Raw genomic sequence first — 22,790 nt, 5'->3', positions numbered from 1 at the left:
TTTAGAAGGTGCTCTTATCTAGAACGACTTAGACACCACTACAAACTAACGGTTTCTCCCTCTCCTCTGCCCACCCTCAGGTCCAGCATTACGGCTCCTGCAACAAGGAGTGGAACGGAAACTATGGGCAGCACCGGCGGCCGCACGCTTACATCCCTCCCACGGTGCACGGCCATGCTTTCACCCTCCCCCACAGCAGCCCCACCCACAACTCGGGACACCACCCCCAAGCCGCCCTACTCTCCTACCCTCCCTCGGCGCCCGTCGCCCACCTTCTGGCCTCGCCCTGCGCCCAGCGGCCCGTTCTGCAGCCCACCTACGGCATTGTCCACCAGGTGACCATGGGCATCAACCACCGGCTGCTGCCCTCGCCCACCATCCATCACCAGGGCCAGTACAAACCCCTCTTTCCACCACACTCCTACATCGCCTCGCCTGCCTATACAGGTTTTCCCCTCAGCCCCACCAAACTCAACCAGTACCCTTACATCTGAGAACCAGCCACCCAGGGCCATGGGCCAGCAGGGGCAGCCAGCAGTGACAACTACAACCAAGGCCTTCATCTGTCATCTCTCATGTTATGACGGATAAAGAATCCCCTTTGACTTTAACAAATCATGTTGGTTGATGGTGATGATAATAGAATTGAATCCGTTCGCTTTAAAAAATATAATTGGAAAAAGAATGAATGAATCAGTGAATGATTAAGAAATTCTCACTTTTAATGTGTTTTTGTACATTTGCTCTGCTTTGTCATTTGGATCGAATGGTTCTCTATGAAATGGGTCAAATGGAGGGGTTAGAGGTCGTTTTCTCAACCCCCTTTCTGTATTGCCTTCTATCTAGCACGTGCGCTAATCACATCACTCGTTAAGCTATCCCAGTCTCCAGTGCTAGGACAGCAGAAGTTTGTCTCCATTCGTTTGTTGGTTCATTGTGGTGTAAAGGTGTTACTGTGTTGTTTGCTAATGTCCTCTGTGTTTTCAGTGTGATACTGTCAGTGGTCTGAAAAGGTTGTTCCACACGCTGCATGACGTCGCATGGGCAAAATAACTTAGTCGAGTCGTTGACAGATGCTTAGATGTCACTCTTTCTATGTGTACTGTGAGACTTGCTGCATCGTAACTTGTTCCCACACCTACTAGTGCCTTAAATATATGAGGTTGTTAATGTTACTTATTGCGTGTGTGTGTGTGTATATATATATATATATATATATATATATATATATATATATAAAATAAATGTACTGGACTGCAGCACTTGAAGATTATTTTTACTCTGATATGCATATCAGATAATCAAATAAGTCTTGCTTATTTGGCCTCATTGTATATTTGAGTAGTTGAGCCTCTTTTACCAGAGGACGCCAGCATGTTTTGCTGTGGCAAATGTTTATTTGGTTTGGACTTTTCCCAAATGAACTAATGTACATAAAACACAATTTGAATGATTTTAATATTTGATAATCAATTTCTAGTCACTTAGTACTTAATTACTAACAGTATTGACACTGTTTTTTTGAAACTGCAGTACAATCTAGATATTAGGTGCTGGTTTGCTGTGTTATGTTTTTTTTACAGCCTTTTTCTTAGATTAATACTGATGTGAGGCATAACGTTGACTATCGACAACGTTGGTTCTTGGTACAGTATGATCTCATTATCTTCAGAACACCTATACAGTGTTTGATATACCCATCTATCAACCTACAGTATAATTGCTGGACTATGTAGTGCTTGACAAGGTGTATTGGTTGAGTGCAATTTGCTTTCATTGTTCCATTTAAAGATTTGTTGTCGTCAACTGCTTAGTGCTTATTTTCTACATTCCGTCAGGGAGGAAATATATTTTTAATTTTGTTTTTAATTGCTTGCATGAGCATTAGATTTTTGTTTTTCCTTACTTTTCAAATGCTCTTTCAGCACCAAAGACTAATTCATATCCTAAGCAAGGTAGCTACTCTTTTTCCGTTGACCTCAAGTATTCTGGAGTCATCGAGATGAAATATATTTTTGAAAGGTTTGAGGTTTTATTTTCAGCATTTTGGGCAAGTTGTATGATATATTATGTATTGAATGTATCCTAGATAAGCTGCTAGCTATGTACTGATTGCCACATCAAAATGATTAACTTAGTTCTTACTGTGTTCTTACTTTTGTATAGTTTTAATTACCATATAATAGAGGTGGATTTTATTTTAGTATAGAGTATACTTAATGGCATTAAGACTTGTTAGTGCCTCTGTATATTTGCTTTGACGTTTTGAAGTGCGATTGTATCTACTGTATTGCAAGTAATGGAATTTAGCGTTTTTTTCTGGGTTTTTTTTTGTGTGTGTGTGCCTATAGCATCAGTATTTTATCTTATTAAATATAGGTTGGGTTCATCATTGCATACAGTAATTGATGTGTTGACGATTTTGTTGATTTTTAGTTATTGTTCTGTTAACACGCTCAAAAGCCTACATCTTACTCACATTATCATTGATTGACAGATCTGTATTACCATGCAGATATATTTACTGCAACACATGTATTTGGTCCTTATCTAAACATTGGGCTACAGAGAGGCCTTCTTCACATACGTACTATTTGTTATGAAATGCATCAGTAAGCACTTGTTCAAATTTATTGAACTCTCAATATGCTCATCAGGTTCAGTATAAGGCAAAATCCCACACAGTTTTCATGAAATTGCTGTGCTCTGTGGACTTTGCCTAGAAAAAAAATCTTATAGTCATTTATTTTAAGCCTAAGAAAATGTTCTAAACCCACTTTTTGTATCTAAAGTGGATTGAGAGAGATTTTCTACAGATTATTCTGACCTATTCCTAGTTGATTGACTGAAGCAAATGTGTGGGATTTTTCTTCAATCTTTAATCCAAACAAGGGGGATTGTCAAATGATGACTGATCTTTTTCGCGTTCAAATCTTGCCACTCCTTTTGTAGTCTCATTACATTGTGGACTGAGAGATTTGTTTACTCACTAGCCCCACAACCCCAGACACACACGGATGCATTTTTTTGTCATTCTGACTGTCTACAACCTAGTGCCTTTTTAGATATGTGGTCCAGAGAATAACTGTTGGTCAATAACTCCCTGACCCTTAGGCAGTCCCCTCTCCCGCAGAGGGGTGGCAGTAGAGTCAACCGTGGACGCTCCTCAACAGAATAGAGTATTACACATCCAAGCGGCAGGATGTTAGGATTAAGCAGCCTCTTGTTATTTCAGGACTTCTGCAGCCTGTCTCCAAATCCAAATATGTTTTACATGTTTGCCATCAAGTGAGAAAGCATTCTGCTTCTGGACCCGTGTACAGTATAATAGAGCTGACAAATCCAATGCATTCTTCTCTCTTGAGAAGCTCTTATGGGTGCTGGCTTCTATCTTCAGATCACGCAACCCCAATGCGCAACCTTAGACCATATGGTCTGAATCCATAAAGCTTTTCTACAGAATATAAAAATACAAATGTTATTCTTAGTCAGGGAATATTTTTTTACACTCTTCACCCAAGACACCGTTTATCTCTTATTGGACATGCACAAATGCAAAGCTTTACATACAATGTGAATGTATATGTGGAGTTGAACATATGGTTTGCGGACTTGACAAAATGTAGTTTTGTTTTAGTTTTCGATTGGCTACAGAGAATTCTGTTCTGTGTATATGATCAACATCCATATAGCAGCCTTAGTTTTGATGTATCACTTGTTGGTATTTGCTTTAACATCCCACGTAAATATTAGGTCCAAAGTTGTCACATATACTGCAATTGTATTGTTTTATGACTTCCTATATGATTCATTCAGGGTCTTTTGTATTCTACTGTATTAACCTTCCAATCCTTACCACTTTGTTTGATTGCTTTGGATCTTTTTTTGCAGTAATTTCACCTGTTAGCACAAGTTGTATTTCACTTCAATTTATTGGATAATATATACGGTATCTAAACAACACAGCATATAGACTTGATTGTGAAATTGGAACTGTTACTGGTTTAATGTGTAGTTTTTGTGGCTTTATGATTTTGTTTGCTTTTGATTTTATGCTACACTAGTTTGCCATGTAGCAAATGCACTGTGCAATATATATATACATACATACATACATACATACATACATACATTATGAGGACTGGGACAATTTATTATTTTGGATGTAATGTCTTTTACAGTTTGCGGTCGTATTTCTCTCTAGTTCTCAGTGATTTCAATGTGACCAAGCCTTATGTACTTTGTCATAAAAAGCGGGTTTTCCTGGTGAATATTGGCGAGTGTCAAATTAAGAATTGGTGTACTATTGTCAAGATTCACTTTGAATAAATAAAAAAAATGATATTGCTTCAGCCATCTTGTTTGTCACTGTATTAACCCAGTTTACCATATGGTATTTGCTTTGCTAACTTGTATTTTAGTTTGTCCAATTTCAGATGCAGTACAATACAGTAGATGAAACGGGTCGAAGCCAATAGCACCACCCTGTGCAAGCAGAGTAGAAAAGCACTACCTGTATTTTGATTGCATTGACCATGTACAGTATAGGGCATGGTAAATCATAGTGATGTAGATGACACCATGTTCCTCAGCTAATGCCTGGAGTGTTCTAAATAATAGGAGACATGTTAATATAAGCTGTCATTTTGAAACCAGGCCAATTTTTAAATAACATGCAATGCTGTTCACAAACCCAGATCTCAAATGTCTCATCACTTATGTATGCGATACCATTGGCCCGCCCTGGCTGCCCCCTGGTGACAACCTGTCCTTTTTGAAGCCCAATTTTAATTCATGCAAATCAAATTGGTGATAGAATTAGCGGTTTCCAGTTGGTTTACTATTGACGACTTATTAGTTTGGTTTGCCATCTATACCCACAAGCGGTCGTCTCTCACTGAGAATGCCAAATATTTTTAGCAGTCAATGCTGGCGTCACTGTCGTGAAATGACGGGTTTGAAAGTAAATATTCTGACGGTGTCGTATGATTTATCAGTTCGGGTTTTTTTTTGAATGGGAGACGTTTGTTTTGTCAGAATGACTGAACTCACTACTATGGATATGAGTGCATCTTTAATATTTCGCAGATAATAGCTTATTACGCGCTAGCAGGTCGACGTGGTGCATGGAGTGTGCCCTACAGACGCATTACACACAAGTGTCAATGCTGCCGTTTTGTGTCAACCTCTGGGAGAGACCGGCTTACGCAGAACCTCTCATTGTCCGCAGTGAAGGATTGATCAAATGTATTTTACAAGATTAAGACTGTTAGATGTATCAAGGATAAACAAATGGCTTCAAAACATGCGTGTAACAGCCTCGATGATTTGATCGCCAGCGGAATAAACAATGCTCGCGCGCTTGGTTCGATTGAATGGATAGGTATGGGGATGGGATCCACCTTATGTTTCCAGAAAAACGGAAAAACACTGGGGCTGAATCGAATGTGGACTAAATGTATTTTATCCGTTGGAATGGTTTTGCTTTTAATGCCGTCGGTCCTAGCTGCTGATGGTAAGACATATTTGGTTGATGACAACCTGTTCGAGTAATATTTTTCTTGATTTTGGTAGGACAAACTAATTGGTCTTCATTGAGATGTTGGGCTGTATTATTATAGAGCCGTACCCCAAATTGGTTGCTCTTCAGGTTGGTGGAACTCCTGGTGCCCTGTCCCTATATTATGACTATCAGCTCACACACGGGGATAATGACCGTGGAGAAAGTAGCCCACCACCTCGTTATTTTTTGTCGGTGTAGGAAATTGCGATTTATTACAAAAATCTAGATTTTAGAAGACAACAACAACAAAAAAGCGCCACTTGCAATGTAGCCTATGTGGAGGGCACTTCACAAATCCACATTATTATTTTTTATATTCAAACAATTTGGGTGGTAGTGGTTTATTGTGCGTAAATGATGACATTGCGCCTATTTTTGCATGATCTAAATGTCCCACTAGCCGTGTTATCTGTCGCAGACACATTCAAGCTATTGAACGTCCCTAAATCAATATGAATGTTGATTTTCTATAATGCAGCCTCCCAGACACTGTCTTTCGACTTAGTAAAATAACCGCTGAAGTGGCCTTTGTGCCTGGGGTGGCATGCCTGTGTGCAGTCAATATTGCAACGTGCGGGCAGAAGCGCGCTTTTAATAATATCCATACTAACTTACTTGATCGACGGTGTTGGCAACATTTGTGGAGGTTATTCACAATATAGCATTTTTAAAAAGAACACAACTCGTGAAACGTTCATACTCATTATTTATAATGCTGTCATAAGAAACTAAAACTAGCCACTAGCCTAAATTGGTTTTCGTTTTTTCTTTTCCTCTCTGATTTGAACCTGATGTTTATTAGCCTATAATTTAACCATGGGTAGCTGTTTTCATCTCATTGTTCCTTCAAGTGGGAAAAACAGCTCGTGACTTAGCCATGGGCCTGACCTATACACTTTCAGGTCCTCTCAGATTGCCATAATATACCCCTATTCCTCCATTCATAAAACAATATTGGAATTTGGAATTTGGCGTTTGGCTGTGGTCCAGGGAGGGCTAGATCCACGTACCATTTTGAGAATTAGGTGTTTTTTCCTGTATTTCCCGAGGGAGGGGGAGGGGGGGGGTTGAGCTCTTCCTTTGAGTCAACATGGAGCCCACTGTGCCTTGTTGCCATGGGAACTGATCTGTCTAACGCTTTTTTTTCAGACTGGGCTGTATATAGCCTGCCCTATAGCATCTGAATAACCAGTACACGCTCCAATTTGTGTCTGCTTTTAGACAATAGTTTAAGATTGATTTGAAATGATTGGAAATGCTGTGTGATTCGAATAGTACGTGCAAACAAATTGCTTCTTTGTGTAAATGACGGAAGATAGGATTTCACACTGCTCAACGGCATCAACAGGCATTTTGGAGATACAGTACAGTGCATGCCTAGGCCTATAAGCATTTCTTCACAAGAAAACACTGCATTTTGTGCTCCATTTTCTTTCCAGTGTTGTTCTACCATTACACACAACTAGACCTTTCACATTTCTTTAACCAGGCTGTCCATGATGTGGTCATGTCTTGCTGCTGTATCAGTATTGGTGTGGGAAACACTGGCCTTATTCAACCCCATAATAAGATGCCCACAATTTGGATGAATAGTTGGGTTGCTTGGATACTTAGTCTTTTTAATAGATCGGCCTCAAACATGGCCTGTACAGCACCTTGCCCCATGCACTCTGCTTTGCTTCATTAGGGTGATTGCCTGTGCTGTGAAAGTTAATTATGCATTGCTAGAGCCCCTCTCACTGTGTCAGATCTTAAATAGATATTTCCCTTGTACATTAAATACATTATGCATGACGAGCCTCTACAAATCATGTGGTTGGGATGATCTTGTTGGCTAATTTGATTTCTAATCCCAATTAGGTATAGTACTTATTTCCCAATCTATGGGGAATTCTATATCGTGTTCTGAACATGAGAGTATGTTCGAAACACAGTTTGTGTTTTTTGTTGTTGTAATGAAGTGTAAACCTTGATGCAGAATATTTAATTATATATGTACAATATAATGTATCCGTGGGTAATACATGTTATTACATAAATACATCTTAGTATATTATACTGTGTGTGCGTATGTGTGTTTTCCAAATGTCTGTATTTTGGAGTCTGCACAGCAGCTGTAAGTCCAGCTACTGTGTCCCCTTTTTAAAAGCTGTAATTCTGAGTGACATGTAATCTGTATCTGACAAGCTTAGACGTCCCCGGAGATTGTCCATATTCATAGACACAGTGTTTTGTCATTTCTTTCCTTGGGGAATAGCGTTGACCCCAAAACCAACACATTAGGTAACAGAGATGTTTCAGTAAAAATCACAGCCAGTGAATGCTCTTGACTTGCATGAACATTTCATCAAGTCCCTCAAGATTGAGTGAAGAATGGATTTATGCCTCTGTCTCCTTGAGCATTTTCTGAACTCACAATGTGTTAGAGCGCCCTCTCGTCATCGCTCACAGTGACGGCTGTGTGACGGCCTTAATAGATGCTGCCTGCTATGTAGCAGCAGTCTTCACTTTGTGTTGGCCTGGGAGGCTTCAGTGCTGACTAAAGAGAGAAACACAAAGGGAAGGGCTGTCTGGCTGGCCTCACCTTAGACCTGAGCAGATCAGCAGGTCAAACTCAAAAGAAACTAAAATAAAAAAATAAAATAACTGCTTTGATTCATGTCAGCACTGCCAAACAGAAGCACTGTGTAGTTATTTATTTGGCACGGCTTAGATATAGGGCTGTAAAGGTATTTGGAATTTGCATGTAAAACATGTTGTGCTGTATACCCTGAAGGTAAAGCGAATTAAACCTGGTTGGCACAACCCCAATGAGTTTGGAATCTTAGAAATATTCTTCCCTCCAACTTCAGCGTCCGTTTAGAACCCACTTGCTGTATCCTCAACTGGCGGAGAGCTGCAAAGATGCTTCTCACTGTGTGTTGTATGACTGTGTCTATTATGTAACGGGAAAGGACAGCCAAGAGTCTTGGCCTTCTAATGAATTCTATATGCAATGGAATCAGAGCCATTTAACAAATATGTTTCCTAAGAGGGGATGAAAAGTCAGGCGATCATGTGGTGGCCTCTGTCAGGTTAATGCTTCTGATTCCCAGAAACAATGATGAAATCGCTTCTGTGCTCACACCATATGTGCCTGCAAGTCTCCCACTACAGTAGGTTATGAATCAGAGTCCTTTGTAGCCAGTTGGTAGAGCATGGAGCTTGTAATGCCAGGTTAGTGGGTTTGATTCCCAGGACCACCCGTATGTAAAATGCATGCACACATTGTTATAAGTTGCTTTGGATAGAAGTGTCTGCTAAATGGCTTTTATTATTATGTATTGAGCCACGGTAGGGGACAAGGAAGGGCAAAGCATGGCTAGTGGTTCCTCATTGGACAAGTGGCGTCACGTGGTCCTGCAGCAGTTTTGGCATTTGTTATGAAAAATCAATGCATACTTTCATGTTAAAAGTCTTATTAATTGAAGTGCTTCTGCTTCCCTGGGATAGGCTGTTGCTAGGGGCTTTTATGATTTACTGTCTGTGTTTGGCCATTTGAATCAATAGGAATTCATAATAAAAATATGGTTTGTGTACATGCCTGCAAGTGTACTGTGTGTGTGTGTGTGTGTGTGTGTGTGTGTGTGTGTGTGTGTGTGTGTGTGTGTGTGTGTGTGTGTGTGTGTGTGTGTGTGTGTGTGTGTGTGTGTGTGTGTGTGTGTGTGTGTGTGTGTGTGTGTGCGTGCGTGCGTGCGTGCGTGCGTGCGTGCGTGCGTGCGTGCGTGTGTGTGTGCGCGTGCCTGCCAGTGTGCGTGCGTGCGTGCGTGCATTTGTCACCTTAGCTACAAAAGTTCAGGTGACTGACTTTCCTAATTTCGCTCTACCCTCAGTGCCAGTTCTGACAGTTGATCATACTGTAGTGAAATAACTGTGAATTCATCACACGATCTGAATTTGAGAGAAGCTATAAGAAATGTTCTTAACACCTTTAAAAAAAAATCTGTACTGAAAAAATATTCTTAATATACAAATTGGTCTTATAGAAGGCTAGTGTAAGCAACTCAGTTTTAAAATTGGCATGTTGTATTGAATTGTATAAATTACATACATTTTTGTATGAAAAGTTTTATTTTTGTATGATCAGTAATGTGTTTGCCAACACCAATCATGTCAGTATCTTGTTTTGTCAAAAGGCCGTACGTTGCTTCTGATAGTATTTGGAAATTGAGTGGGTTGTCTTTAGTGTTGGTCTTATATTTATGAGTGAGACTTACTCACATGGACATGATATTGTCTGTCTGAGGATCAGTAGGCTACAAAGAACAATTGAACAAGAACTAATGCAGAGTGAAACTAACTTTCCCAGTGTCTATGTCTTACTTCTGGTACCCTGAGGTCGGTTTCGACTCCTCAGATATGAGGGGGGAAAATTCTTGCTGCTCTTTTGCAGGGTGGTACTGGAGGAGCAAGACACTCATCCACTTTTAATAGGGTTGTGATTTGCCTGCTGCATCCCTGGGATTTGAAGCTTGAAGCATGTGTTTCTTAGGATGCACTCAGGTGAAGGAATCTCACATGCTCTCCCTTGCAGGAGCTTAGAAAGCTCTCAATATTTCAGTCCCTGGCTGCTGTGATGCTAACCAAAGGAGAAGGCTGCAGAGCCAGACTGAGCCAGACTCAGAATACAAAACGAACAAGGCCTGCTGAAATCCACGCTCCATCCATCTTTGTCGCCATTCATTATCACTGTCCCGCAAGCCATCAGGTTTGTTGTAGAAAGCCAGTGTGGCAGGATCAGGATATGTTTGTTTGCCAAGGTGGATTTAGGGCAATGTACTGTAATGCTGTTTGCTGTGTCCCCTTCTGTGTTGTTTTTCATGAGCTACAGTGCTAGACTAGAGTTCTCCCAACAGTGTCTTTCCCCTCCAAATCAAAGGCATGCAGTAGACATAGTCAAAAGAGCCTCTCTCCTCAGTGCAGCTCACTTAGTGGATTCTTCATTGCTGCCTGCCTGATCACCATATGGCCAGATTGTCATCTGCATAATTTCCACTCTCTCAGTATGTCCTTACGTGACCACTTTTAAAATTGTCGTGGCTCAGATAGTCTCACCCTCACTCTGTTTTTGCTAGACTGCCTTGACATACCCCAAGCCAGGAAATGGTCACATGATTGTCTTGTCTAGTCACATGGGACCAAGTAATGCCTACACAGATGAGCTGCTATCCATCTGCATCATTGACATCACAACCTAGTTTTGTTTATCACATTTGGAAGGCATTCTTCATGTGTGTGCAATGTGCTAGTTACGTGTTTATTCCTCCAATGAAATCAATTTCCAGGCTCTTTAACACCAAATCATTTTAGTTTGTGGTTAGAAGTTTAACAAGTAGGCTTATTAGTTGTTGTTTTTTGTGATCTTGAGTTATGATAACACAGTTGTACTAAGCTATAACTTATAACTTATATTCTTAAAGAATCTATAGGTATTTTTGTCACAGCCTGAATTTGAATTGATTCAATTGAGATTTTTTTTGTCACTGACCTAAACACAATTTCCAATGCCTCACAAGGTTGGGCACCTATCAGTAGATGGGTAAAAATAAAAAAGCAGACACTGAATATCCCTTTGCGCGTGGTGAAGATATTCATGTTATTAATTTCACTTTGAATGGTGTATCAATACACCCAGGCACTACACAAATACAGGCGTCCTTCCTAACTCAGTTGCCGAGGGGGAAAGATACCGCTCAGGGATTTAACCATAAGGCCAATGGTGACTTTAAAACAGTTACAGAGTTTAATGGCTGAAAACTGAGAATGGGTCAACAACATTGTAGTTACTCCACAATACTAACCTAATTGACAGAGGGAAAAGAATGAAGCCGGTACGGAATAAAAATGTTCCAAAACATGCATCCTGTTTGCAACAAGGAACTAAAGTAATACTGAAAAAATGTAAATCAAATCAAATCAAATTGTATTTGTCACATACACATGGTTAGCAGATGTTAATGCGAGTGTAGCAAAATGCTTGTGCTTCTAGTTCTGACAATGCAGTAATGATTGGTATGGTACAGAACGGCATAGGCAAGATGCAGTAGATGGTATTGAGTAAATTAACTTTTTGTCCTGAACACAAAGCGTTATGTTTGGGGTAAATCCAATACAACACATTACTGAGTACCAATCTCCATATTTTATTTTCAAGCATAGTGGTAGCTGCATTATGTTATGGGTATGCTTGTAATCAATCGTTAAGGACCGGGGAGTTTTTCAGGATAAAAACAAAATGGAATGGAGCTAAGCACAGTTAAAATAATAGAAGAAAACCTGATTCAGTCTGCTTTCCACCAGACACTGGGAGATTAATTCACCTTTCAGTAGGACAATAACCTGAAAACACAAAGCCAAATCTACAGTGGTTGCTTACCAAGAAGACAGTGAATGTTCCTGAGTGGCTTAGTTACAGTTTTGATTTACAGTAAATCTACTTGAAAGTATATAGCAAGACCTGAAAATAGTTGCATAGCGATTATCAACAACCAATATTTTAAAGAATAATGGGCAAATGTTGCTTAATCCAGGTGTGGAAAGCTCTTAGAGACTTACCCAGAAAGACTCACGGCTTTAAATTTCTAAAAACATGTTTTCACTTTGTCATTTTGAGGGATTGTGTGTAGATGGATAAGAAAAAACAAACATTTAATCCATTTTGAATTCAGGCTGTAACACAACAAAATGTGTAATAAGTCAAGGGGTATGAATACTTTCTGAAGGCACCGTATCAAATCAAATCAAATTGTATTGGTCGCATACACATGTTTAGCAGATGTTATTGCAGGTGTAGTGAAATGCTTCTGTTTCTAGCCCCAACAGAGCAGTAATATCTAACAAGTAATGACTAACAATTTCACAACAATGCCCACAATACACACAAATCTAAAGTAAAGGAATGGAATTAAGCATATATGAATATTTGGACGAGCAATGTCAGAACAGCATAGACTAAAATACAGTAGAATAGAATAGAGTATATTATTAAAGTGACTGGTGTTCCATTATTAAAGTGGCCAGTGATTTCAAGTCTATGAAATCACTGGCCACTTCAATCAATCATGAATTGTTTGGGAAATATTGCAGGCAGTAGCATATATTGCAGACTGTGGCTTTAACTTGTGTGATAACTGAAGTGCCAGAGTATGTCCATCATATTCTCCCAGGACCCAGGAGTGTGATTACTGCAATATGGGTCACACACACAGGGCCTGGGTTCCAACAAGAGATCAAACAGAATATGGCACTTAGTTTATTCTGCAGCTGAATCTTTTTTTTCACTGTCACAACATCACTTCATTGGCTTTTTTTAAAACTTTCGAAAAATGTTTAATACTCTCCTTAATCATAAGCTGTGCAAAACTCAGGCTCTGATTTGAGGTTAGGTTGGCATTTCTATGAGTTAGTGTGCTGTAGGGTTTACTGCCATAACTTAATACCTCGCTTCTATCATGAGAATAATTGGTGTGCGTTTTCTTCCCAGTCTGAAATGGAACACAAAAATATCTTTCTTCAGATCGTCATTTATGGTAATGTCTTACCTGGGAGACAGTGGCACTAGCTTACATTCGTTTTTGTGTGTGCATGCAATTACAGTAGCCTAGGTTGTTTGCTTTGATTCTGCTGATTAGTAATATTGAATGACCACTAGTAACAGTACTATTGAATTACTGTGAATAGAATTCCATTGAATCAGAAGGAACAACAGCCTTTTGGTATTTGGTATTTTATTAGGATCCCCATTAGCTGTTGCAAACGCAGCAGCTACTCTTCCTGGGGTCCACACAAAACATGAAACATAATACAGAACGACATAATACAGAACATAAATAGACAAGAACAGCTCAAGGACAGAACTACATACATTTTTTAAAAAGGTACACCTACATATTAATGCATACACACAAACTACACACAAAAGGTAAGCCTACATATTAATGCATACACACAAACTATCTAGGTCAAATAGGGGAGAGGCGTTGTGCCGCGAGGTGTTGCTTTATCTGTTTTTTGAAACCAGTTTTACTGTTTATTTGATCAATATGAGATGGAAGGAAGTTCCATGCCATAAGGGCTCTATATAATACTGTACGCTTTCTTGAATTTGTTCTGGATTTGGGGACTGTGAAAAGACCCCTGGTGGCATGTCTGGTGGGATAAGTGTGTGTGTCAGAGCTGTGTGTAAGTAGACTATGCAATCCATTTGGGATTTTCAACACCTTAAAGTGTCTTAATAAAAGAAGAAGTGATGCAGTCAGTCTCTCCTCAACACTTAGCCAAGAGAGACTGGCATGCATAGTATTTATATCAGCCCTCTGATTACAATTAAGAGCAAAACGTGCCGCTCAGCTTAACTAGGTCTTTCCTTGAAGCACTGGACCACACGACTGGACAATAATCAAGATTAGACAAAACTAGAGCCTGCAGGACTTGCTTTTTGAGTGTGGTGTCAAAAACGCAGAGCATCTCTTTATTGTGGCTAGACCTCTCAACCACCTCCCCATCTTTAAAAGGCAATGTTGTTGCTATGCTGTGACTGAAGATGCATGCTGAGCTGCAGTGTGACCATGCTTAGCAGGTGTCTGTGCAGTGCCACAGGGTAAATAGGAGCCATATTCTGTTGAGTTTGACAAACAAAACAGTGAAATATCAGCTGAACTTTCATATAGCTTTTAGAGCTCAAATCTGCAAGCCCTGCTGTCACTCTGTCCGTACTTGATGATTCCCTTTTCTTAACTGCCTTGTCTACCAGGGAGATGACATACAGTGGCAAGAAAAAGTATGTGAACCCTTTGGAAATACCTGGATTTCTGCATAAATTGGTCCTCAAATTTTATCTGATCTTCATCTAGGTCACAACAATAGACAAACAGTCTGCTTAAACTAATAGCAGCAAAGCAGCCCCAAAACATGATGCTCCCTCCACCATACTTTACAGTTGGGATGAGGTTTTGATGTTGGTGTGCTGTGCCTTTTTTTCTCCACAAACAGTGTTGTGTGTTCCTTCCAAACAACTCAACGGTAGTTTCATCTGTCCACAGAATATTTTGCCAGTAGCTCTGTGGAACATCCAGGTGCACTTTTGCAAACTTCAGATGTGCAGTAATGTTTTCTTGGACAGCAATGGCTTCTTCCGTGGTGTCCTCCCATGAACACCAGTCTTGTTTAGTGTTTTATGTATCGTGGACTCGTCAACAGAGATGTTACCATGTTCCAGAGATTTTCAAGTCTTTAGCTGACACTAGGATTATTCTTAACCTCATTGAGCATTCTGCGCTGTGCTCTTGCAGTCATCTTTGCAGGACAGTCACTCCTAGGGAGAGTAGCAACAGTGCTGAACTTTCTCCATTTATAGACAATTTGTCTTACCGTGGACTAATGAACATCAAGGCTTTTAGAGATAGTTTTGTAACCCTTTCCTGCTTAATGTAAGTCACAATTCTTAATCTTAGGTGTCCTGAGATCTCTTTTGTTAGAGGCATGGTTCACATCAGGCAATGCTTCTTGTGAATAGCAAACTCTAATTTTGTGGGTGTTTTTATAGGGCAAGGCAGCTCTAACCAACATCTCCAATCTCGTCTCAGTGTTTGGACTCCAGGTTAGCTGACCCCTGACTCCAATGAGCTTTTGGAGAAGTCGTTACTCTAGGGGTTCGCATACTTTTTCCAATCTACACTATGAATGTTTAAATTTTGTATTCAATATAGACAAGAAAATACAATAATTTGTGTGTTATTAGTTTAAGCACACTGTGTTTGTCTATTGTTGTGACTTAGATGAAGATCAAATTTTATGACCAATTTCTGTAGACATTCACATACACCACCGGTCAAAGGTTTTAGAACACCTAGCCATTCAAGGGTTTTTCTTTATTTGTACAAATTTCTACATTGTAGAATAATAGTGAAGACATCAAATCTATGAAATTACATACAGAATCATGTAGTAACGAAAAAAGTGTTAAACAAATCAAAATACATTTTATATTTGAGATAGCTTAAAATAGCCAGTATATTTGAGATACTTAAAATAGCCACCCTTTGCCTTGATGACAGCTTTGCACACTTTTGAGTTTTAGATGTGTGCAATTTTGCTAAGTACAATACAATGTGATACCTATTTTTGTTTTTTTCATATTCACGTTTCCTGTGTTTTGCTTGTGGAATAAATTGCTCGAATCATCCTTTTCAAGGTTAATTGTTGCATTTGGGTCCTGTAGTCTTCCTGAAAAGTACTGTAGAAGTGTGACTTACTCTCCAGATCCAATATTCAACCCAGAGAGACAGATGGACACTATGAATAGTTTCCGGAAGTGTGTATCTGTACATCCTGTTGGAAAGGTGTCACTCCATGGAAAGCACACCACACTGTCGCAATGGGTTTAATTTCAGTTGGACACTTCCCAAAGGCCCCCTCCTCACCACCTGTGCCTTGGATGGTGGTACACTGTGTTTCTCCACTCGTCCCTCTTTCCTGCCCCAATGGCTCACTGTTTTGAATGGGCAGAGGTTCTTCATGAGTCCCAGGACGGCTGGAGCTGCCATGTGTTGTAATAGGAGCCCAATGGAGGAGCTTTCCTGTCTACTGCCATGGCTCAGCCTCTCAGTGATCTCTCAGTGCTGCTGAGGGAGGGCCCTTATGTTGCCCCCTGTTAGAGCAGGTGGCTTTCTGTGGGGGGATAGGATAGATACAGGAGAGGTCTTCAGTGTGTCCTGTCTTGAAGACACCGAATACTGTCACACTCTCACTGCTGAGCCTATAGGGTCTTTTAGGATAAATATCTCCTGATCATGTTTGCTATAAAGAATGTACAAACTCGTTGTCATATATATATATATATATAGAGAGAGCAGTGATTGTTATATATATTCATGTAGGGCTTTAAATGATTGGTTCATCTGAGTTTTTTGTAGAATTAAGCGATGCTAGTTCCTGCTAGACTCATTGTTTGAGATGAACAGTCCAGTAGGTAGTGTTAATGGAAGACAGTGGGCTTGCATCCTGGGGATGTAAGCACAGGCCTGGTTGTACTGTACAAAGCCAGCCTGGTTCGGAAATCCTTCCTTTTAATTAAACAATCCTCCGATGAATAGATTTAGAGTGTGGGGGAAGCATGTGCTCGGTACGGAAGTACAAATGCGCTCTGGAGGTCTGCCAGTATTTAATCGTCTCCCTTATAGAAGGCAATAAACCCTGCTAGCTGCCCATTCCTCATCGTTCACTTGTACTGAGGAAAGATGTCTTTGAAAACACCACCACCGTATCAGCACTGATTCAACGCACTAGCTTTCCCTCGTAGGTTGAGATTATATGTTTTTAAATCACAGCAGCTGCTTATGTGTGCCCCAGATATGTACTTGAGAGCATCTAAATTAATTCCCCATGCTCATCCTGAACAAAACATAAGTGACCTACTTATTAAGATTATTTTCCCTCTGTCACGGTTTCATAATACTGCTCCTGGATGACTAAGAAGTGTTTGTATCCTCAAATGTTCTGCTCCATAGTTTGACGTCGGCCTCTCCCCGTACCACTCATGTTGTTGACAGGGGGCACTGCCAGGCTGCGTTTTGGAGAACAATATTTCATGCTTTCAAGATGTGGTTATAGAGAGAGACGATGTTGATGAGAAACATAGGGGGACAGTCAGGATGTCATCATCAGGCCTCTGGGATTGATGAGTCAAATGGAGAATTAACGTGTTCCTGCCTTCCCAGCAAACAATTCTAGGGAGAGAGAGAATGTTTTTGTAATGTTAGCCGTAATGTTGCCTAGATGTTTCAGTGTCCAGTTCTCAGTTAGTTAGGTGAACATTCTATGTATGTAAGCAAAACTCTCCTGAGAACCTATTTTGCATGTTTTGGAACTAGAGTTAGGAGAACGTTCCCTAAATGTCAAACAGAACTTACCCAGAACGTGGTTGCCATGTTCTCAGAATATCCTATATTAATATTCTAGACACATTTCATTGGATGCTGCAAGAACATTCCTGTGTCCAGTTTTCTGAGGGTTAGGATAATATTCTATCAGCGTCCCACCAAACATACACAGTACATGGTTACCATGTTCTCAGAATATAAGATATTGATGTTGTAGACACGTTTCATGGGAACATTGCAGGAACATTTCTGTGTAGTGGTCTAAATGTTGGGGCATTTTACCCAGTCTTAATGTTACTCCCGAATCACTATAATCAATAAAACAGTTTTTCTTGAGTGTACTTTTAGGAGAGCTGAGATTTACTTCAAAGTGCATTTCAAGAAGACAATGGAGAGAGATGCTCAGCTATTCAGAATGGATAAATACTCATCATTTATGAGAGGTAGTGGATATTATTTGCACTGAATGTAGAATTCTACAGATTCTCATCTTTCAATGAGGAACTGATTTTAATTAGACCAGATGAGGGTGTTGTAAATGTTGCCAAGTAATGACACTAACGTATGTTGCTAAGAATGTGAGAGTAGTGTGACTCTACTAGCAGGTCTCGAACCCAGGCCACCAGCATCAATGACAAACACCTTAACCACTGTCCCAATAAGGGATCTCTCTCGGTCATGTGCTTGTTCGGCCTGTCCAGAAGCAAAACCTAGCTAACATATGGAATTGTTTTAAGAGGGTCATACAATGGACCATTTAGCTATTTGATTTTGAATATTAGGACCCTTATACATAAAACAAAAATATATACAGTATATACAGTACCAGTCAAAAGATTGGACACACCTACTCATTCAAGGAATTTTCTTTATTTGGACTATTTTAATAGTAAAGACATCAAAACTATGAAATAACACATTTGGAAACATGTAGTAACCAAAAAAGTGTTCAACAAATCAAAATATATTTGATATTTTAAATTCTTCAAAGGAGCCACCCTTTGCCTTGATGACAGCTTTGCACACACACTCTTGGCATTTTCTCAACCAGCTTCACCTAGAATGCTTTTCCATCAGTCTTGAAGGAGTTCCCACATATGCTGAGCACTTGTTGGCTGCTTTTCCTTCACTCTGCGGTCCAACTCATCCCACTAAGCAAATTCTAAACAAATCAGTGTCACCAGCAAAGCATCCCCACACCATCACACCTCTTCCTCCATGCTTCACGGTGGGAACCACACACGAGGAAGTCATCCGTTCACCTACTCTGCGTCTCACAAAGACATGGCAGTTGGAACCAAAAATCTCACATTTGGACAGATTTCCACCGGTCTATGTCTATGTCAATTGCTCGTGTTTCTTGGCCCAAGCAAGTCTCTTCTTCTCATTGGTGTCCTTTAGTAGTGACTGTCTTCTGTATACCACCCCTGCCTTTTCACAACACAACTGACTGACTCAAATGCATTATGAAGGAAATCAATTCCACAAATTAACTTTTAACAAGGCACAACTGTTAATTGAAATGCATTCCAGTTGACTACCTTATGAAGTTGGTTGAGAGAATGCAAAGAGTGTGCAAAGCTGTCATCAAGGCAAGGGTGGCTACTTTGAAGAATATAAAATATAAAATATGTTTTGATTTGTTTAATTTTTTTTTGTCACCACATGATTCCATATGTGTTATTTCATAGTTTTGATGTCTTCACTATTATTCTACAATGTAGAAAACAGTAAAACATTAAGAAAAACCCTGGAATGAGTAGGTGTCTCCAAACCTTTGACTGGCACTGCATATAAAAATTTTTTTTGATAAAACATTGATTTTGTCCTTTACCATTATAGCCCATAGAAATGCATTGAGTAACACATTTGTACATGGCAAAACAGACAGTCCAATAATGTATCATAAATAAGGTTTTGAAATGTCTGTCCTATATCTGAGATACAATAGATACAATTTAGACACAAGTTTGGTCACTTTATTCATGGCACTTTTTAACCCCTATGGACGTTGTGCCTTCACTCCTGTGAAGCTTGTGTGCTTCATAGAGCAAAACAACCGACACCTTCGTGTTTGTGAGAGACTCCCCTTTTGATATTGGTGTCTTATAGCTCAAACGGTTCGGTCTGGATAAGTCGGTTTTGTGAGCAGACTTCTTCGAAATGAGAACGTCCGTGGCAGAAAGTTCAGACGATTGCAGTAAAGCTTGTGGATGTCGTAGAGCGAGATGAACTATTATACGGACGATTTTGTGACCATTCGCTTGTCCGGATCCTCTCACGTGTAGAAAAACACCTCTTTTACAAGCCCTATGTTATGGAATAGGCACAAACGTTATATTGGCGGAAAGAGGTGATTGAGCTGCAGCCACTGCAAGAAATGCTCACTCTCTTGCGTAAACATACAGGGGGCTATTCGATATTCAAAATTGCATCAACGTGTGATGCACGGGTGCGTCAATCGACTCTAGGTGGCTAAACCCAGAGAAAACTGGACACGTATGTTCCAGGAACCTTCCCATGAAACATGCCTGGAACATTAGTATCTTATATTCTGAGGACATGGCAATCATGTACTGTGTATGTTTGGTGGGACGTTGATGGAATAGTCTCCTAACCCATAATAAACTAGACGCAGGTATGCTTTTGCAACGTTTCCATGAAACGTGACAGGAACATTAATGTTAAATATCCTAAGAACATGGTAACCACGTTCTGGTTAACTTCTGTTTGACATTAAGGGAATGGTCTATTGGAAACCGTCCTTGTATGTCAGTGAAGCCAGGGGCGGACTGGGACAAGAATTTGGCCATTTTATCTACACCAGCCCACGTCACTGCATGCAGGGCCGTGCACAGACCTTTCAGGGGGAAGGTGTTTAAAATAGTTGATGATTGATGTAAATCTGCTCGTTAGCTCGTTAAATATTTGTTTTACTGATTGCTATTTAGCTTCAGTGCTCTTAAATAATAATTTTATGATATATCCTAATATTCATAACCTTCTAACTCATGATTTATGGCTGGCTGGCTGGCTAGTGGCTTGTGTGGAATTTGAGTGTATGGTGGTTAAACTACCTGTGAGCCTCTTTTTTAATACCTCACAGAATCTTTTTTAATACCTCACAGAATCTTTTTTAATACCTCACAGAATCTTTTTTAATACCTCACAGAATCGTTTTTAATACCTCACAGAATCGTTTTTCAATACCTCACAAATGATTACGACAGGCTACGTTGACACTAACAAACTGAGAATTTGCGATCAATCAAAAGGACCTCATCTTGAATCCATCAATAGATTAGCCTACGCCTAGGTGTCTGGAGACACACATTGTACAATGTGAGGAGTCCTAAAAAAGCTTTTCAGTTTCACTAAAATACCTAACGTTGCGCAGCTCACTCCCGATGGCTGATGCACTCGTGCTAAAAGCCTATCTCTCTCTCGTTTTTTGCTTTGTAAAACAATGTTTGCTCAATGGGCCTATTTGTATGTTAAAGAGAATATTTTGGTAGCCTACAGCAGACAGATTATAGTCTTCCCTTTTCAGTAGGAGCCATTTGCTTTCCAACCTCTTTTCCCTGGATTGTATTAGACATTTAGTGAAAGGCCTGTTTTGTCTGCATGCTGTTCACTAATAGATTTGTCGCGTGTTCCCGACTGCACGCCTAGGCTTATTTATGCCTTCTTATTGGGCTACACACAATCCACAGGTAGGCCATTTTTTAAAAGAAGCTATGGCTCCTCTGTGGCTATGTTATAAGTCTACTCATGGTGTAGTAGGCTGTTCTGAAGGATGTCATTTATAGTTGAACATACGGCAGTTAATTCTATAACTTTGGCAAATGTATTTAAACTCATCAGGGGGTTGCAGCACCTCCAGCACCTTTCCCATAGCTTTGATTCTATAAGGAAACAAATGGTGAAGTGCTGCTGTGTGTAGGCCAACCAGACTGAATATTAATGATGAAGTAATGCTGCTCTGGTAGTAGCCTAATGTTGATATTTAAACTAAATAGCTTGCTACACACACTCGACCGGTCAATTCTCAAGCCATGCATGTTTGGATACTGGGCGCACACAATCTCTGTACCCCTGGGGGGGGGTGAACTTCACGACATCACAACGATATTTGGGTCAAACGACAAAAACGGTATACAAAAAAATAATAATGATACAAATACCCCAAAGAGCACTTGGAGAGTGAGAGGGCACAGGGGCAGGTGCTCAGGCACAGGTAAACCTCTATCCGTGCCTGACTACATGCACTGCCAACTCAGTGCCACCAACCACATGGAAGAATAAACACATTTGCTGTGCTTTCTTGTGTTCAAAAACGGTTAAATGATTGTCGCATTTGTATCCTGTCACTTTAGTTGTTACATGATGGAGTGCTGTGTGTGTGTGTGTGTGTGTGTGTGTGTGTGTGTGTGTGTGTGTGTGCGTGTGTGCGTGTGTGAGAGGGAGAGAGGGAGAGAGGTAACCATATGGAATGTGTTCTTTCTACATTTCCATGCTGCATCTACATGCTTTCAGTTGCTGTTTAAGTCCCATCTCTCTCCTCGTTTTCCAGATGAAGGGCACTACAACGAGTCATCAAGGCATGCGGCTCTGCCTCAGGACCCAGCCGTGCCCTCTAACCTCTCTGCCAGGGCAACGCCAGTGGAGGACGGGCCCCGGGCCCCTCCAGCCATACCCACGGACCCAACAGACCCATCAGGGTTGACAGCAGAAAGCATCAGAGAGCAGCCTGTGCAACCATCAGTGCTAGCTAATGCCTCCTCCTTAGCCTCCTCCTCAGCCATCAACAGTGACAATCAAACAGCAGGAACAACAGACCCTTTGTCTTTAGCACCTGTAACCAACAGCACCTCAAACACCAGCCCAGGTAGGACACGTCATCAAACAATAATCAAACCCATCTTGTTGTAGAAAGAAAAAAAACAATCGGAATGTTATGTACGTACATACCCGCCTCATGACTGTTGTTAGTGTCTCTACACACTAGAGAGACGTTGGTTTCTTGTCATCATCGTTGTCGTCATCATCATCAGCGTTGTCGTCATCATCATCCTCATCCTCATCATCCTCATCATCGTCATCATCATTATGCTCTGCACCTTCATTCCCTCAAAATCCCATTTTCTTTCGGTCCAGCTCAGTCCCACATTACCCTGCTCCATCCCCTCTATCATGCTGCCTCTCCAGGTCTGACCCCATCCTCACATTATGGGACATCATCCAAACGGGACATTTTTCACCTGATATGAACCGATTTTTGAAATCCTTTAAAAGCTGCTCCTTCTTTC

General features: G+C 40.4%; 2 protein-coding genes across 7 annotated transcripts in view; both read left to right on the top strand.

The window, feature by feature from the left end:
• LOC112253486 (homeodomain-interacting protein kinase 3) overlaps positions 1-4,352 on the top strand; it is a 44,973-nt gene extending 40,621 nt beyond the window's left edge. For both annotated transcript variants that reach the window (XM_042323302.1, XM_042323303.1), the window contains exon 15: positions 81-4,352. In XM_042323302.1, the coding sequence (XP_042179236.1) occupies positions 81-494 (414 nt within the window). In that variant the 3' untranslated portion in view covers positions 495-4,352. The remainder of the gene's footprint in view (positions 1-80) is intronic.
• A 454-nt stretch (positions 4,353-4,806) lies between these two features.
• LOC112252609 (UPF0606 protein KIAA1549L) overlaps positions 4,807-22,790 on the top strand; it is a 37,845-nt gene continuing 19,861 nt past the window's right edge. For 4 of the 5 annotated variants that reach the window (XM_024424012.2, XM_042323301.1, XM_024424011.2 and 1 more), the window contains exons 1-2: positions 4,807-5,515; positions 22,055-22,369. In XM_024424012.2, coding sequence (XP_024279780.2) covers positions 5,293-5,515; positions 22,055-22,369 — 538 coding nt within the window. In that variant the 5' untranslated portion in view covers positions 4,807-5,292. The remainder of the gene's footprint in view (positions 5,516-22,054; positions 22,370-22,790) is intronic. The other variant, XM_042323300.1, reaches the window with a different exon arrangement.

Source organism: Oncorhynchus tshawytscha, linkage group LG06 (assembly GCF_018296145.1).
Source record: "Oncorhynchus tshawytscha isolate Ot180627B linkage group LG06, Otsh_v2.0, whole genome shotgun sequence".
NCBI lineage: Eukaryota > Metazoa > Chordata > Actinopteri > Salmoniformes > Salmonidae > Oncorhynchus > Oncorhynchus tshawytscha.
This window is presented reverse-complemented; position numbering and strand designations above follow the sequence as displayed.